At 40.1% G+C, this 17077-nt stretch overlaps 1 protein-coding gene across 4 annotated transcripts in view; it reads left to right on the top strand.

The window, feature by feature from the left end:
* The window catches only part of CAB39 (calcium binding protein 39), a 92418-nt gene extending 76123 nt beyond the window's left edge, over window positions 1–16295 (top strand). For all 4 annotated transcript variants that reach the window (XM_075937496.1, XM_075937497.1, XM_006114244.2 and 1 more), the window contains 6 exons: window positions 103–221; window positions 3502–3670; window positions 4377–4436; window positions 5239–5304; window positions 10818–10961; window positions 13714–16295. In XM_075937496.1, coding sequence (XP_075793611.1) covers window positions 103–221; window positions 3502–3670; window positions 4377–4436; window positions 5239–5304; window positions 10818–10961; window positions 13714–13902 — 747 coding nt within the window. In that variant the 3' untranslated portion in view covers window positions 13903–16295. The remainder of the gene's footprint in view (window positions 1–102; window positions 222–3501; window positions 3671–4376; window positions 4437–5238; window positions 5305–10817; window positions 10962–13713) is intronic.
* Window positions 16296–17077: the final 782 nt, after the last annotated feature.

Genomic DNA, 17077 nt, shown 5'->3' with positions numbered 1-17077 from the left:
TATCTTGCCCTCCCCAGAATAGAACATGGAAGAATGCCAGCTTACTCAGGACTGTGATGTTGCACTAAATATTATGTGTTTAACTGCTTACGTTTTTTACAGGGCAAAAAAGATGTCGCTCAGATTTTCAACAACATTCTCAGACGGCAAATTGGTACAAGAACTCCCACAGTGGAATACATCTGCACTCAACAAAATATATTGTTCATGCTATTAAAAGGGTATGTACAGTTTTTAGCACTGGTCCCACTCCCAGGAAGCCCCCAGACGCTTCGTCCTGCTGTCTCTGTATCAGAGGCAGCAGCGTATTATGGCAGGTGGAGATGGTTCACAAAGGGTGTGTCTAAACTATACCCCTCTGCCGACAGAAGGATGTAGATTAGGCACATCGCTATTGCAAATGAAGCGGGGATTTAAATATCCCACGATTCATTTGAATTAAAATGGCTGCCGCGTTTTGCCGATGCGACACTTTGCCGGCAAAAAGCAGCAGTCTAGACGGGGATCGGTCAGTTGGTTGCACGAGTCATAAGGGATCAGTCGGAAAAGGCTTTCCTTGTAGACTGATCCCCGTCTAGACTGCCGCTTTTGCCGGCAAAGTGCCACGTCTGGAAAAAAGTGGCCATTTTTATTCAAATGAAGCACGGGATATTTAAATCCCCGCTTCATTTGCAATAGCGATGTGCTTAATCTACATCCCTCTGATGGCAGAGGGGTGTAGTTTAGACACACCCAAAGAGAGCCAGTTTAAAAATTGGCTCCCTACATAGACCGCCTGCTGCCCTGTGCTGCTGTGGTTGGGGGCGGGGGAGGAATAGCTCCTCAGAACCAGTCTACCCCATACAATAGAGAATAGAAGCCCCTAGACCTGTTTGAGAGACAGGCCTATTCGTAGGCCACGCTCCAGTTGAGAATTGCTAAGCATACAGTGCTATTAGCCAAATATACATACAGTTTGTTCTCACAAATGTCCTCATTTATTGAACAACTACTGGACACAAAAAAGGAACAGTACAAATCCAGTTTATTAGAAGGTTCTCTAATTGCCCACACAGCCCTGCAGGCGGCGCTTGATTTGGTTGACACCATGGCCCAATCCATCTCTAGCTCCAGATATCTGGGTTTCCCAGGGAGGTTTAAACCATGGTGGAAGACCTGCCTTTCAAAGGAACTAAGTTGTTCTTCAAATCCACTGATGCAGTTCTCCATACCCTTAAGGGTTCCAGATCCACCCTGAAAACTCTGGGAATACATATACGTGCTACAAAGACAAAACAGGGCAAAGTCTTTAACCAGTGCTGCAAGCCTACTCCCTACGTGCAACCCTCCAGACACTGATGATAGGAGGAAGCAATGGCAAGACAAATGCAGACAAAGGCCTGACCATTCATCTAATTCACAGCCTTCACCTCTGGGCAGGCCTTTTGAAGGGTTGGTCAAGGGACAGATAGCATCACAAACTCCAGTCCAGGATTCTAGCCTTTCTATCCCATTTGGGAACTGCCTAGCACCCTTTTACACAGCATGGCATGACATCACCACAGACCGATGGTTGTTAGAAATCTTCAAGTTGGTTATTCTATCCAGTTTTCTTCTACCACCCCTTTTACCCATCCCTCTTCAGGGACCCATCTCACAAGGAGCATATTTTAACCTCCATGGGCACATATTAATGGATTTAAAAGTAGCCATTCTTCTACAAAAGAATTTCAAAAATCAACTACAGAGAGAAAATCTGGAACTGGCCTTCATATGCAAATTTTACACAGTCTCTCATGACCTAAACAAAGACATGAACTGGATGAGCCATTATATTCAACACCCAAATGATATCAAAAGCTAAGTATGGGACACTTCCAGCCAACTCAATTAGCCTCATTGTCACAGGCATCACAATAGACAGGGTTTTTTCCTCTCCCTTTCCCTTTTTCTGCTTATAAATTAGGAGGTGCCTCCTTTTTTCGCTGCTACTCATCTGAGGAAGTGGGTTTTGCCTACAAAAGCTCATGATATAGATATATTTGTTAGTCTGTAAGGGTATGGCTACACTGCCACCCTAGTTCAAACTAGGGTGGCCAATGTAGGCATTTGAACTTGCAAATGAAACCCAGGATTTAAATATCCCGGGCTTCATTTGCATGTTCCCGGGCGGGCGCCAATTTTAAATGCCCGTAGTTTGAACTACCTGCCTGCAGCTACACGCGGCACGGACTAGATAGTTCAAATTAAAGCTTCTAATTTGAACTCCATTAACCCTCTGCCCGGGAACATGCAAATGAAGCCCGGGATATTTAAATCCCGGGCTTCATTTGCAAGTTCGAATGCCTTCATTAGCCACCCTAGTTCGAACTAGGATGGCAGTGTAGACATACCCTAAGGTGCAACAGGACTACTTTTTAAAAAAAAGTTAGACTAACATGGTACCCCTCTGAGACTTTTATAGTATAATATAAAAATAATAACATATAATTATACTAAAATCTTGTATATGCTTTCTGAAATAGCTTTACCAAAGGTATGCATAGAAACTGAAGCACAGAGAGATGAAATAGCTTGCCCAAACTATCAGACTGTTAACTGGCAAAGTCTTCTCCTAACTGCAAGTCCAGGATTGTGTTCATTGGACCACACTACTGCTTTTTAAGACATCATAACCTACAACAGCAACTATGAAACACTTTTGTGTGTGCATGACTAAAATGTTTGAAAGGTGTTTGTTTATAATTTATAGAAGTACTTATTGATCTGTCTTTACTGCAGCTGGTATAGCCAAATTTAATCATTTTAAGATTTTATGGTGAATGTGAACCAACCACTAGCAGAAGGATCTAGGCTTTTGAAAAGTATGAAAGGTATGATTTACCAGAATCCTGCAGATTTAAATATGTGAATATACAGGAGGCCCTGAGATTTCAGATTACTTTCAAATTTTGATGGAGTGTATGTGCTTGCAGTACAACTGTTTATTCTTTTGAGCATATAGAATGATCTTTCTGTTCATTTATGAAGTTCACTTAAGAAGTCAGACTCAGTATTCCATATAAAATTAACAAGTCGACAGGCTGTTCCAAAATAATAAAATTCTGCTGCCCAGGACACATACTACACATTTTTAAAAGCCCGCTCTGAATCAAGTTTCACCTAAGACGACAGCATTGATTTTTTTTTTTTTTTTTTTTTTTTAAGTCTGAACATAAAGTTCTTGCATTTCTTACTCCTCTTGTTGTTACCTACAGTCCACAACACAGACCTCTCCAATGCATTATACACAATCTATAACCCATTTTATACAAGTAATTTATACAAGCAGCAGGTTGATCACCTGGTTTTGGTAGTATTTTGTAGAACATCTGAAAGTAGAATTTAATGTTTACAGATAAACATTTCACTAATTAATAGGCGTTTAAGTTAACTTGATAACATAATGTGGTATATTGTTAATTATATATAAAGTACAGTACTACATTTTAAAGATATTTATATAAGTTTCTCATTTTGCAGGTACGAATCTCCAGAAATTGCTCTAAATTGTGGAATAATGTTAAGAGAATGTATCAGACATGAGCCACTCGCTAAAATAATCTTGTTGTCAGAACAGTTCTATGATTTCTTCAGATATGTGGAAATGTCAACGTTTGACATAGCTTCAGATGCGTTCGCCACATTCAAGGTTAACTTTCATACCATATCTAAATAGTTACAATAGCATACATTGTAACATTGTATCCAGCATCTTAAATCTATACCTCCAGATGTCAAGTGTTGGTCACATATGGAGTCAGCATACCAAGATAAAGAACAAAGTTTGTGACACAATTTGTGAAGTGGCTGGATCAACTGAACATTTCTTCCATCCTGTTCCTAAGCATATGGCAATAAAATGTTGTTTCAGATATATTGTGCTATGTTCAGGCTAACATTTATTCCAGAACTAAAATTTAATACTTTTACTAAAATTTAAAGAATTCTGGGCAGGAACTGTGTGCTTATTTGTATGAGGCCTTGCATGATGGGTTCTGATTCATAATTAGGACCTCTCTATATTAACACTGTACAAATAAGGAATAGGAGCCTTTGTTGCTGTAGAGCTCCTATGGTGATATGGTGGCAGATGTTTCATTCCTGTTGCAAAACCCTATGCCTGGGTTTTCGGGTGCCCCAGTGATCCAAGCAGCTCTAAAATAGAGCTCCGAGTTTCCCCCAAACATAACCAAGATCTATGCTACATTCCACTTTTTTAAATTTCTGTAGTACATCAAAATCCTTCGTTGGATTCATTAGACAAACTCTTCAAAGACATCCAGAGTGAATACTTATTATTTGAATAATTTTTTTTTAATGTGAAAATGTTGCTTAAACCTAACACACTTTTTCAGGATTTACTTACAAGACACAAGTTGCTGAGTGCAGAATTTTTGGAACAGCATTATGATCGGGTGAGTAAATATTTAATTCCTCAGAACTTTTTGATATTTGATAGAGAATAATTTTAATTTAAGTGAAAAAGTTAATACTTTTTCATTTCTTGTGTTTTATAGCTTGGTTTATTTTGTTAAGAATGGCAGTTTATATATTTGCTTTAATCAAATTTAGGTTTGCATTCATTTATGCCATAGTGTTTTTCAAATAGTAATAGAGATGTAGCCGTGTTAGTCTGATCTTGCTGAAACAAAAGAAAGGACTATGCGGTGCTTTAAAGACTAACAAGATGGTTTATTATTTATTATTATGATGAAAACTCATCACCTAATAAACCATGTTGTTAGTCTTTAAAGCACCGCATAGTCCTTGCTTTTGTTTTTAAAATAGAAATTTGTTTTGAAATTCTCAGCACTTCAACATCAAAAACTTAAAATTGAGATTCTGAAAAGATGAAAGTGCATTTTCCACTAGAGGGAACCCTTTCCCATGTTTTTCTGTTTTCTGTATAAGAAGCCATATTTACTAAAGTATATTTGATAGTTTTGCTCCATCTGCTGGCCATTTATGATATTTCTGAAAGTTTAAATAATTTCACAGTCTACAAAATTTTGTTGCTTAAAAAATTGCTCAATCTGAGGCTAATGTACCTCCCTTCCATTACTCTTTTGTATCCCTGTGGCCTTGCCCTGTCACAATACCTACTATGGATCCTGCCGCCGCTCTCCTCCCCCTTCCCTCCCCCTGCCCATTTAACAAATTCTTTCAGAAGCAGGGCTTGTGACGCTTGGAAAACTCCTGATTTTTCTCTCCATTCAGTTCTTCAGTGAATATGAGAAGTTACTTCATTCAGAAAATTATGTGACAAAAAGGCAGTCACTTAAGGTAAGATAATTTTACTTTATGAATGCCCCTTTTCCCCCAGGGAGAATTACTTCCATGTCAGGGTGAATTGATTTAAACTGTGAGGGCATAAATAACTGGTTTGAATCCCAATTTAAAACAGTAAAAAAATTCATTTAAGTAACTGTGTTAATGAGGTTTTATTTGTAGACTTACCAAAGAGTTTATTTTCATCACTTGGTCGCATGGTTGAACCAAAGAAGTCTGGGGTGCAGAGAAACAGGGGCTTCTGTGGCCCCATACTTGCAGTATAGCAGTGTCTTCTACGTGAAGTGATTGTAGCAGGGTTAGAGCTTCAGGAGCAGAACTAAAGGGAGGCAGGGACATTATGCAGAACCACAGAGGTTGTAGCAGTGGTAGGGGGTCACTGTTTTCCCCCAGATGTGGCAGTTGAGGCTCCCTCACCTATCCCAGGGTATGTCTACACTACAGCACTAATTCGAACTAACTTAATTCGAATTAGTTAATTCAAACTAAGCTAATTCGAACTAGTGCATCTAGACCTAAAAACTAGTTCGAATTAGCGTTTTGCTAATTCGAACTAGCATGTCCACATTGAGTGGACCCTGAACCGAGGTTAAGGCTGGCCGGAAGCAGTGCCGGCAGGGCATCAGATTAGGACTTAGAGCGTGGAGCTGCTGTCTCAGGCTAGCCGAGGGCTGTGCTTAAAGGGTCCCGACCTCCACCCCGGACAGACATTACTCAGGGGTTCCCCGCTCACTTGTCTAACTCAATGAGGGACAGCAAAGCAGTCCTGTCTTGGAGTGCCCCGAATGCCCACAATTGGCACATCACAGCACTCGGCCATCAGCCCGGCTGCACTTGCCGCAGGCTGCCATACGGGGGGGGGTGTCAATCGGGGGGCTGCAGGAGAGCTTCCACCCCGAGGAGCCCGCAGAGCCACCCCAGTCCTCCCCATCGGGGGCTCGTACCCCATTCCTCCGTCACCTCCTTCCACTTACCCCTCCCTAGCCCCCCTTCCTGATGTACAAAATAAAGGACACGTGTGTTCAAAAATAGAAACTCTCTTTATTGAACAAAACTCGGGGAGACTGGGAAAAGAAGGTGGGAGAGGGGAAGAGAGAAGGTGGGAGAGGGGAGGGCAATTAAAATGATGAGGGGTTTGGAACAGGTCCCATATGAAGAGAGGCTAAAGAGACTGGGACTTTTCAGCTTAGAAAAGAGGAGACGGAGGGTGCATATGATAGAGGTCTATAAAAGCACGAGTGGTGTGGAGAGGGTGCATAAAGAAAAGTTCCCATAATAGAAGGACTAGAGGACACGAAATGAAAGGAATGGGTAGCAGGCTTCAAACTAATAACAGAAAGTTGTTCTTCACAAAGAAAATAGTCAACCTGTGGAACTCCTTGCTGCAGGAGGCTGTGAAGGCTAGAACTAGAACAGAGTTTAAAGAGAAGTTAGATAAATTCATGGAGGCTGGGTCCATGGAGTGCTATTAGCCAGGGGATAGAAATGGTGTCCCTGGCCTCTGTTTTGGAACGCTGGAGATGGATGGCATGAGACAAATGGCTTGGTCATTGTCTTCGGTCCATCCCCTCCGGGGTAGCTGGTGTTGGTCGCTGTCGGCAGACAGGCTACTGGGCTAGATGGACGTTTGGTCTGACCCAGTACGGCCGTTCTAAGCTCAGGGCTCAGGGTCGGGGGTCTCACGGGACCACCTTGATTTTCATGCACACCTGCTCCTGGGTGGCCAGGCTGACAGCTATCCTGCCCTAGCCGGCCACTTTCCTGTGCTTAGTGCGGAAGTCGTGGATGAGGTCTATGATGTCCGCACTAGACCAGGTGGGCGCCTGCCTCTTGCAGCCCCGGGCAGGCTCCTGGGAGCCGCCAGCCTGGTCCTGGGAAGAAGTGGAGGGCTGTGTGGCAGCGGGTAGCTGGCTTGTGCCGTGTCAGGTGCAGGGTCTGCTGGCTGGGTGCTGGCAGGCTTGCACCTGGCACAGGCACCGTAGCCAGACCATGCCCCTTTAAGGGCTCCGGGGCCGGGAGGGGGGCAGAAGAGTTTCTCTGGTGGTGCCCAGAGTGGCCACCAGGGAAAGCTGGGGAGGGCTAGCCTCCCACTAGTTTGAATTAAGTGGCTACACAGCCCTTAATTCGAACTAGTTATTTCGAACTAGGTGTTAGTCCTCGTACAATGAGGTTTACCTAGTTCGAATTTAGTTCGAACTAGCGGTTTGCCTGTGTAGCACCTATCAAAGTTAATTCGAACTAATGCCTGTTAGTTTAAATTAACTTTGAAGTGTAGACATACCCTCAGGAACACAGATTTCACAGAAGGGGAACTCTCCTGGTACTTGCCCCATAAATAGGAGTGGATATATCTGTATGGGTGATACTTCTTGACTGAAAATGTTGTAGCTAGAGACAACTTGATGTTTACTGTCAGCCAGATGTTTCTAACTACAGTTCAAGGATGCAAGAGAGATCTTTCATTGACTTTTATGGAGACTGGCTATTATTCAGTCTTATTATATTATAGAAACTCCCAAAGGCCTAAATGGGATGAGGGCCTCATTGTGTAAGCACTGTACAAACACACATATACCAAAGAGCTTACAGTCAGGCTTTTGGGTGAATCTGTCCAAGAAATGATTTAGACTGGTGTCAGGCTGTTCCCCACTCTAGCACAATGAATGCAGAAGTGGGGGCCCACAAAAGCACCCCAAATCCTGATCTTTACAGGCTTTGGTACAAAAACTTCCCCCAAAATCCTAATACCTAGAGGCTGTGTCTAGACTGCATCCCTTTTCCGTAAAAGGGATGCAAATTAGTTGTATCGCAATTGCAAATGAAGCGGGGATTTAAATATCCCCCTCCCCCCCACTTCATTTTAAGAGGAATAAGGGATCTTTCGGAAAAGGCTTTATATCTAGACTGGCGCTTTTTTCCGGCAAAGCTCCGAGTCAGAAAAAAGCGGCAGCCATTTTTATGCTAATGAAGTGGGGGGATTTAAATCCCTGCTTCATTAGCAATTGCGATACGTCTAATTTGCATCCCTTTTACGAAAAAGGGATATAGTCTAGACACAGCCAGACTGTGGAGAATAAAAACTGCTGCCATCACCCAAGTATTCCAAGAAAAACCAGGGAAGAGGTCACTTGGGAAACCTCCTCCCTAAAAACCTCTGGAGTACCTCAAGCTCTCTTCCCTGAAGAACTTGAAAAAGAAAAGAGAAAATACAAGCTGCAGTCTGTGGTATCTGTCTCCTAGTCACATGCATGCAGATCTCCACAGACAGATTTTCCAGGACACAGAAATGATCCAATACCAGGTTAATAACAAAAAAAGAAACAAACTTTTATCATCAAAACAATACCATAGTTTCAATCCTAATAACATGGCTAGATGAAAAGAGCCACCAATTAATCTCGCTATTCAGGGGAATCCTCTGGGCTCAGGACTTAGTTACAAAAGAGAAGAAAACCCCACTTTTAACAGCACAGACCACATTCCCAAGCCAGGAAAACAAACAATAAAGCCTGATGGGTTAACTAACTTTACTTACATATTGTGCAAAGACTTTTCTTGGAGATAGACAGGCCTTTCCATCTCCTTACTACTTGTAAGAAGCTGCTCTGACAGACAAAGGAGGGAAAAGTTAAAAATTCTTTTGTCCCAGTTTGAAATCCCTACCTGCATTACTGCTGGCTGAGCAGACCAACTGGTCTGCACACTGTTTTTACATTGGTTTAATATATATAATCAGGGGTGCTATTTTGTACAGATGTAAGTGAAGTAGTACAAGCAAAGCAATGTGGATGTTATTACAGTACTGGTATGAAGTTGCCATTTACTGATACAGTTTATCCCCTCTTTTGTGTGGGAATAGCTGTACTGACAAGCACTAATTAGTTTTAGACTTATTTCCACAAAATTCAGGGCCCGTGTACATAATTTAACAAAATACCCTCCAATACGTATAATCACCAATAATAGCAGCATCAACACAGATATCTATTAAACATCCATGCTGGTCAGCTGTGTTAAAGAAATACACAACTAGATACAAGTCCTTGTTTTTAAGTGCTTGAATAATCATGGGTGCGGGGGAGGTGCCCCAGGTTTTATGTAGGGGTCTGGCCCACTTTGATGCCCATCTGCTGGCCCTCTGCCTATGTCCAGAGTCCTGCCCACACCAAGGATTCTGCTCCTGGGGCCCTGGCCTGGTTCCTCATTTCTGGCTCCATCACCAGAGCTCCACTCCCAGTCCTGCACATGGGGTCCCAGCAGCCAGCCTCATGCCCATTGGTCCACTCCTGCTCCCATGCCGGGCACCAGCCTCAACGCTCTTGCCTTCCTCCCATCCTGGAGACACAACCCTGCTCCTGGCCTCAGCTCTGGGGGATGAAGGGAAGTTGACCTGGGAGGGAGGAGGGGCACGTGGTAAAAAGTAAAAACTGTTTTCGGCACTACTATGAGTAGGAGGTTTTCCTGTTAAGCAGCCTTACCTGTTTTTATTTTTTTTCTCTCTCTTGGAATGTTCTTGATTTTTGTTTTTAAAACTATGTACAGAGTTAGTGGAAGACGCAAGTTTTCCCCCAGGCATGCAAATAGGCATGCATTCATGATCAAAGATAATTTCAGGCTTAGGTACAGATCAGTGTTACTATTTGTATTGTTTTTTTTTCTTTTTATCTAAGTTACTATTTGCTTTTTAAATTAAGATGATGCAAAAATAACTAGACACCATAACCACTAGAGACCCCCACCTGAGAAGTACCTATCCAACAGCACACAGGGACGGTGGAGCAATGGGTACAGCCTGGGTCCTCTTATATTCCAGTCCCAGTGCCTTAACCACAACACCATAATATACAGTATCTGATTTTATTATTAATGACTGTTCTGTGTCTCAGTGCTATATAGGGATAATTCTGTTTTACAGATGCTAGAGCCAAGAACACAGATTTGGCCTGATCTTTGTGCAAAGCAGCAGAGCTGTATGAATGAGCTGTTATAGCAGATACTGAGCTTTTATTTCCAGCTTTATTAGAAACGGTCTTGTGCAACCTCTCAGTTCCTCTTTTACTTCATTTATAAAATTGGGAGGATAATACCTTGATTGGGTTGCTGACTTATGACAAGATTGAATTATCCATATAAAATATCAGACATATTGAGAATTGATACAGTACAGTCGCTAGTTATCACTTTGCAAAGGCACTGTCCACATCAGTACTTTGATCAGTGAAATTTGATAGTCAGAGATGTGTGTTCACACAAGTGATAGTGTATTCAAAGCTTAAGGAGAGAGAAAGTCAGACCACTTCTCAGCTGTACTAAAAGAAGGATTAAAAAACACCACATCAAAATAACGCTGGATTAAGAATCAGGAAACCCAAGAGTCTGTTACTACTTTTTTTTGGCTGATGTCAATTATGCAATGTGCGTAATCTACTCAATGAGAACAAATTTTGTTTGAACTCGTAAGATTTCATAATACTTCATTAGTCTAGTCTGTAACATTTTCCCTTTAGTTACTTGGTGAATTGCTCCTGGACAGACACAACTTTACAATTATGACAAAATACATCAGTAAACCTGAAAATCTGAAACTAATGATGAACCTTCTACGAGATAAAAGCCGCAACATTCAGTTTGAGGCCTTTCACGTCTTTAAGGTATCGTTTGAAAAATCATAAAACCATTTAATAGCTTTTTGTAGTATGCCTCACTTATACAGGTAATAATCTTAGTTGGTAATGATGCCAAATCTCAGGTCTTTCTGCTCTGAAAAAATTACTTGATTATTTCTTTTGCTAGAAAGTACTTATTCGGGAAATGCTAAGTGGTTTTTATGTTTATTGTCAGGGCTCGCCGAACAGCAGCGAGCCCCGCTTGCCAGCCACACTGTACGGCGATCTGCGCACATGCAGATTGTTCTGCTCATGCGCAGATCGCCCGAACCCAGCTCTTCCAGGTTGCAATCTACTCACCACAGGCGAGTAGATTGCATTATTTGTCGAGCCCTGAACAGGTCTGTGTCATGTTACATGGTACTATGGAGGGTACATGTATTATTTCAAATGAACTAATCAAATCTGAAAAATCTAAATCTTGGGTTGTGTGTTTAAAAACAAGTTTCTTTTGTGTTTAGTAGTAGACAAACTACTGGTTAGTAATAGGTTGAGGAGTTACCTCCAGTCAGTAGTATTCCAGCAGGAAGGTTTTAAACCATCTCTAATGTCTCTCTAATGCTACATACATAAAATCATGCAACTGCTACAGAACTCAATTTAATTAGGTGCTGAGTGCTTCCTCAGGATGTCCTGGCCAGGTAGTTCCCATTGATATCAGAATAAGGCCTTCAGTTTCTACCTCAGTAATATATAAAACTGGCTTTCATTTCAGATTATTCTTTCCATATGTTCCATATGTTTTTTCATGTGCAGAAATTTGAGAGAGAAAGCAGTCATAATTCTAAACTCAAAATGTGTTAATCACACCGGTCATTAGCACAAAACACATTAACTGGATTTTTAAATGTCATGATTAATCTCACCATTAATAATAGAATACCAATTTAAATATAAATATTTTGGAATTTTTCTACATTTTCAAAATATTTGCAATGTAAAAACGATTATTCAGTTCAACTCATACAAGTACTATGTGCAGTCTCTTTATCATGAAGGTGCAACTTATAAGTGTAGAATTATATTTTTACATAACTGCATTCAAAACCAAAATAATATAAAACTTTAACATCTTACAGATCCACTCAGTCCTTGTTTGGCCAATCACTAAGACAGACAAATTTATTTACATTTACTGGAGATAATACTGCCCACTTACTTAAAACAGCGCCTAAAAGTTAGAACTGTTATTCTCATGGAACCATCAGAGCTGGCGTTACAAAGTTACAGATATTTATACATTCCCATGCTTTTCCATGCATGGTTTATAAGGCTCTAAAGTTTTACATCTTGTTTTTAAGTGCAACTTAAAATTTATTTTACATAAATGCATCTTCACAATAAAGAGTTTGTGCTAACATACTTATGAACTGAACTGAAAAATACTCTTTTGTTTATAAATAATATAAAGAGAGCGTTTTACAGTTTGTATTCTATGTTGTAATTGAAATCAATATATTTTAAAATATAGAAAAACATCCAAAATATTTATAATAAATTACTAGGAGACTGCACCCTCTGCCCCACCTTCCTTCCCCATACACTCCCCCCCAGCCGTTAGACTTGCCAACACTCCTCCAATCTGGTTGCTGTGCTTGCCAACCCCCCTCCAATCCTCACTGATGTGGCCCCCAACTGAAACACCTCACTTCCCTGGTGCTCCAGCCCCAAGGTGGGGAGAGGGGCAGGGATGACTGAGGTTCAAGGCCTCAGGCCAGATTAACTCTTCTGGGGTTCCAGGGTTAGTGGATTTCCTCCCTCCCCCCCAGCTCTGGGGTGGGGCCAAAAACCAAGAGTTAAGTGTGCAGAATAGGGCTGCCAATGAGTGGGATAGGGATGGAGATGCAGGATATGGGAGGGTGGAAGAGGGAGTGGAGAGTGCAGGAGGAGGCTGGGAGTAGGTTATTTGGCCAGGAGAAAGGATGGAGGAGCAGGATGTGGGTAGGTGTGTGGCCAGGGGGAGGGAGCAGGAGTGCAGGGTCTCGGTGGAGGGTGTATGTGAGGGGCGTGGAAGTGCAGGGTATCAGGTTGGGGGGTATGAGTAAGCAGGCTGTGAGTGCAGAGTCTCAGCAGGGCAGTGAGTAAGCAGGCTGAGGGTGTAAGGTCTGGGCATGAGACGAGAGGGGCCACTTACTTGCTTTCGCACGGCTCCCAACAGTGTACTCGAGATACCATCTCCTGTCGCTCTTATTAACCGGATTCTGGGGCAGCGGGAAAAGCCACCAGGAAATGCATCTCTGCGCTGCTGTTCCCCTAGCTGGAGATGGGGAAGGGAAGTGCCCTCCTCCCCCCGGAAGTTGGCGTTGGCACTCCAATCTTGGGGAGCGAGGGGGGTTGAGGCTGGAGCACCAGTGTGCAGTGCAGGTTCCCTGTTGCAGGGGGAGCGAGAGGGAGCTGAACTGGAACTGCAAAAGAGCTGAATTTTGGCTTAGGAATCATTGGTTGCTGACCCTTAGCGTTGGAGGTGGGGCTTTCACAGCCTGAGAGCATGATAAGGTCATTCTGTTGACCGGCAGGAAATACTTTATATAAAGAGAGTAAGAAAATTGATAAGGTATCATTATTTAACAGTAATATTAAAACTATAATTAATCATGACTGTTTTTAATTTTGCAATTATTTTTAATTGTTTGATAGCCCTGTCTTAAACCATTGTCATCGCACTTTCATTAGCTTTGTATTTAACTGAACCTTCAGTTTCCTGTATCTATGCTAAACCCTTGTTCCTTTGTTGCAGGTATTTGTAGCCAATCCTAACAAGACACAGCCTATATTAGATATCCTCTTAAAGAACCAGACCAAACTTATTGAGTTCCTCAGCAAGTTTCAGAATGACAGGACCGAGGATGAACAATTTAATGATGAGAAGACCTATTTAGTTAAACAGATCAGGGATTTGAAGAGACCAGCACAGCAAGAAGCTTAATCTCCAATAAAACCCTAACATATTAAACCCAAATTCAGCATTTGCTGTTAGATATTCAGCATCTGGCACTCTCATCCATTCATGAGGAACATTACTGCTAATCTGCTGTTCAGTGAACGGTTTTTGTTTTTCTCTTTCTTTTTTAGTCCAAGTTGAACAACATAGCTGCTGCTTTCTTGCACAATGTGGACTTTCTTGATATTTGTGTCATTTCAGAATTCAGAGACACTGCTTGTTTTAGGAGTTCTGGGAAAAAATGGTAGATTCATGAAAGCAAACATAGATGATAGTTTGGTTTAGGAAAGAAGGTATTAATGTAGTTAAGCAACAGGTTGCATGCTTGCAAATCTGATTAAATCATATGTTTGCACTTAACCTTGTTTGAGATATTGAGCACAATATGACCTGTGCATACTTGGCACCATAGTATAAATGTATGCCTTGATTTAAAAAAAATGTGCATTGCTTTATTTGTAATCAAAGGGGAAATGTATCTAAAATGTGAGCTTCTTGGGATAAAGAATTGTCTTGCAAATAAACTCAACATAGCAACTTTTAAAAGAATAAAATCTTGAGGTTCATAAGTAAAATGTATATAATATGCCTTTCACTGCTTTATAGATTTTTTTGACATATGAGAAAATTGATTTTTTTTCTGAGAATTGAGTGATGTAAACTTGGAAATATGTTCTAAGGGTTTTGTTAAATTTTACTTTAAAGTTATTCCGGACAGTAGAGCTAGCAGTAACACTTTGCATTTCATTTCAACAATGCTTGCTGGTTACTTTTGTATATAACTCCTAGGCTGCTCATTTCTTTAAAAATATGATTTAATTTGTACAGCAGAGGAATGTTATTGTATTAGTCTGTAACTATTACTTAATATTGAGTTCTGCAAAATGAATGCTCATATGTAACTGAATACTTCAGATCACCTGAGAGTGCTGATTTAACATTCAGATTTAACGTTTCCATCATCAGAAGGAAAAAAACAAGTTTCTTTGTATTCACTCATCTAATGGGGTGCCATCAATTAGGTTAGGCTAAAATATAGAACTGGAACTCTTTAATCTGTATTCTTACTGGTTGATATTAGCCTTATTCACTTAAATTAGCGCTTTATTCTGCAAATGGTCAAGATTATGATGAATTAATATTGAGTGCCCTTTCTTCTGGGAAGTCTACAGAAACTACCCTTGCTTTCTTGCATTAGATATCTCAGTACAGTAGTTGTGAAAGTGAATAATTTCCCCCTTGCTTTTGAGGAAAAATAATTTTATAGATGGCCTAGTTGGAACAAGGATTTAATTATGTCCAGTTCTGTTCTTTAATGCTGCAAACTATCAGTATTTATAAAAACCAAACTGATTTTGCACCGTTAGCTTTTGTTACTGTGACCCTAACAAAAAAAATCTATTAAATCTATCTAAACAATATTAATACAATTGTATCTATTCATCTTATAATTATGTTAAAATCACAACCAACTCATGAACTGTAGTTTGAACATTCAATTTTTGCATGGCTGAATCCGATTGAAAATTCCATAAAATTTATCATTGCTTCCTGTCCTCTTACTAATTAAAATAATTTGCAGTTAGCAAGATGAAACCCCTGATTGACATTTGAGCTCATTTTGAAGCCAGCGTGAGGGAAATTAGATAATAGCTCCTGAAAATTGGTGTTTGCACTCTGGTAATATAAAATGGCTCTTAACATTGCGATTTATATCTTTATGGTACTTAATCTGTCCATTGCAAATTGATTCATATTGTTTTCTGGAAAATAACAAATTAATCTTTCTGAAAATGAGAGAGTTCTATTTTTAAAATTTATATAGATCAGTAAAATTGGCCAATTGATGATGATATAGTTCAGCACTAATAGTTTTATATTTTGGTTTATTGTAGTTGAATGCAAAAAACATAATTTGCCAAATTTTTCTCCATAATACAAGGCTTCCGCTTTAGTAAAATGTAGAAATGCTAAAATTCATAAATGTAAAGAAGTGAAGAAATTTGGATTGAGGTAACTTTTTTTTTCTCTCTCTCTAATTAGGAAATGGTGGATATGATAATTTTTTAACATATGAAAGCATTTGAATGTGGGTGTTAAAGAAAAAGTTTAAATTTAAGATCATTTGACGTGCTATTCATATTAAAAAATCTGCTGTACTGGAAGTAGTTTCTTCTCATCTGTGTGAAGATTTAGAGATATTACTGAAAGTTATTTAATGTGAGGTTGTTGGGTTTTTTTAAAAAAATATTGATGTATACAGTTGTAATTCTACTTCCATGAAAGTATTAAATTTCTCCTAAGAACAAATGCTTTTCTTACCAAAAAATCTGGCTGGCCCCATAATTTAAAATTGAAATAAAATTTTGAAGAAAATCCATTATGTGCTTTATTATGTTTAGAAATCTCAAGTTTCATCTGGATCTGAACATCTAGGATGCCTTAAAAGACTATATGCTGCACCTTTAATGCCTTGAAAGACTATATGCTGCACCTTTTCTGAATTCCAAGTTTGCAGATGAAATAGAATTACTGAAGATAGTTAAAATCCAAAGCACACTTTGAAGACTTACTAATGGATAGTTAAACTCCAAAGTACACTTTGAAGACTTACTAATGGATCTTATAAAAATCTGAGCAACAAAATGGCAGATGAAATTTCATGTTGATAAATGCAAAGTAAAGAACATTGGAAAACATAATATCAACTAAGTGCAAAATGAAGGGGTCTCAATTAGTTATTACCACTCAAGAGAGAGATCTTAGAGTCATTGTGGATAGTTCTCTGAAAATGTCCCCTTTGCTGTGTGTGCAATGGTAGTTTTTTGTTTTGTTTTGTTTTTGGAATACTATGAACCATTAGGAAAGAGAGATAATAAGACTTGCAGACAGTATCATAATGCTTTTATATAAGGCCATTGTATGCTTGTTATGCTTAAACGAAGCACATGAGATCTTTTATAGGGGAAATGGCAGTACGCCACATATATTGAGAATACAACAGTAGCATATGCTTTTCAGTCACTCACGCACATACAGTCCCACCAGATGATGTTATAGTTACCAGTCCGGATCAATCTAGTGGCCAGCCGGATCAATCACGGAGAGCAGGGCCTTTTGTCAGTCGCGATCCGATGTTCTTCTGGAGTTGGTGGCAAGA

The sequence above is a fragment of the Pelodiscus sinensis genome, chromosome 10 (assembly GCF_049634645.1).
Source record: "Pelodiscus sinensis isolate JC-2024 chromosome 10, ASM4963464v1, whole genome shotgun sequence".
In the NCBI taxonomy this organism is placed as follows: domain Eukaryota; kingdom Metazoa; phylum Chordata; order Testudines; family Trionychidae; genus Pelodiscus; species Pelodiscus sinensis.
Note: the sequence above shows the minus strand (reverse complement) of the source record. Positions and strands in the feature narration are given on the sequence as shown.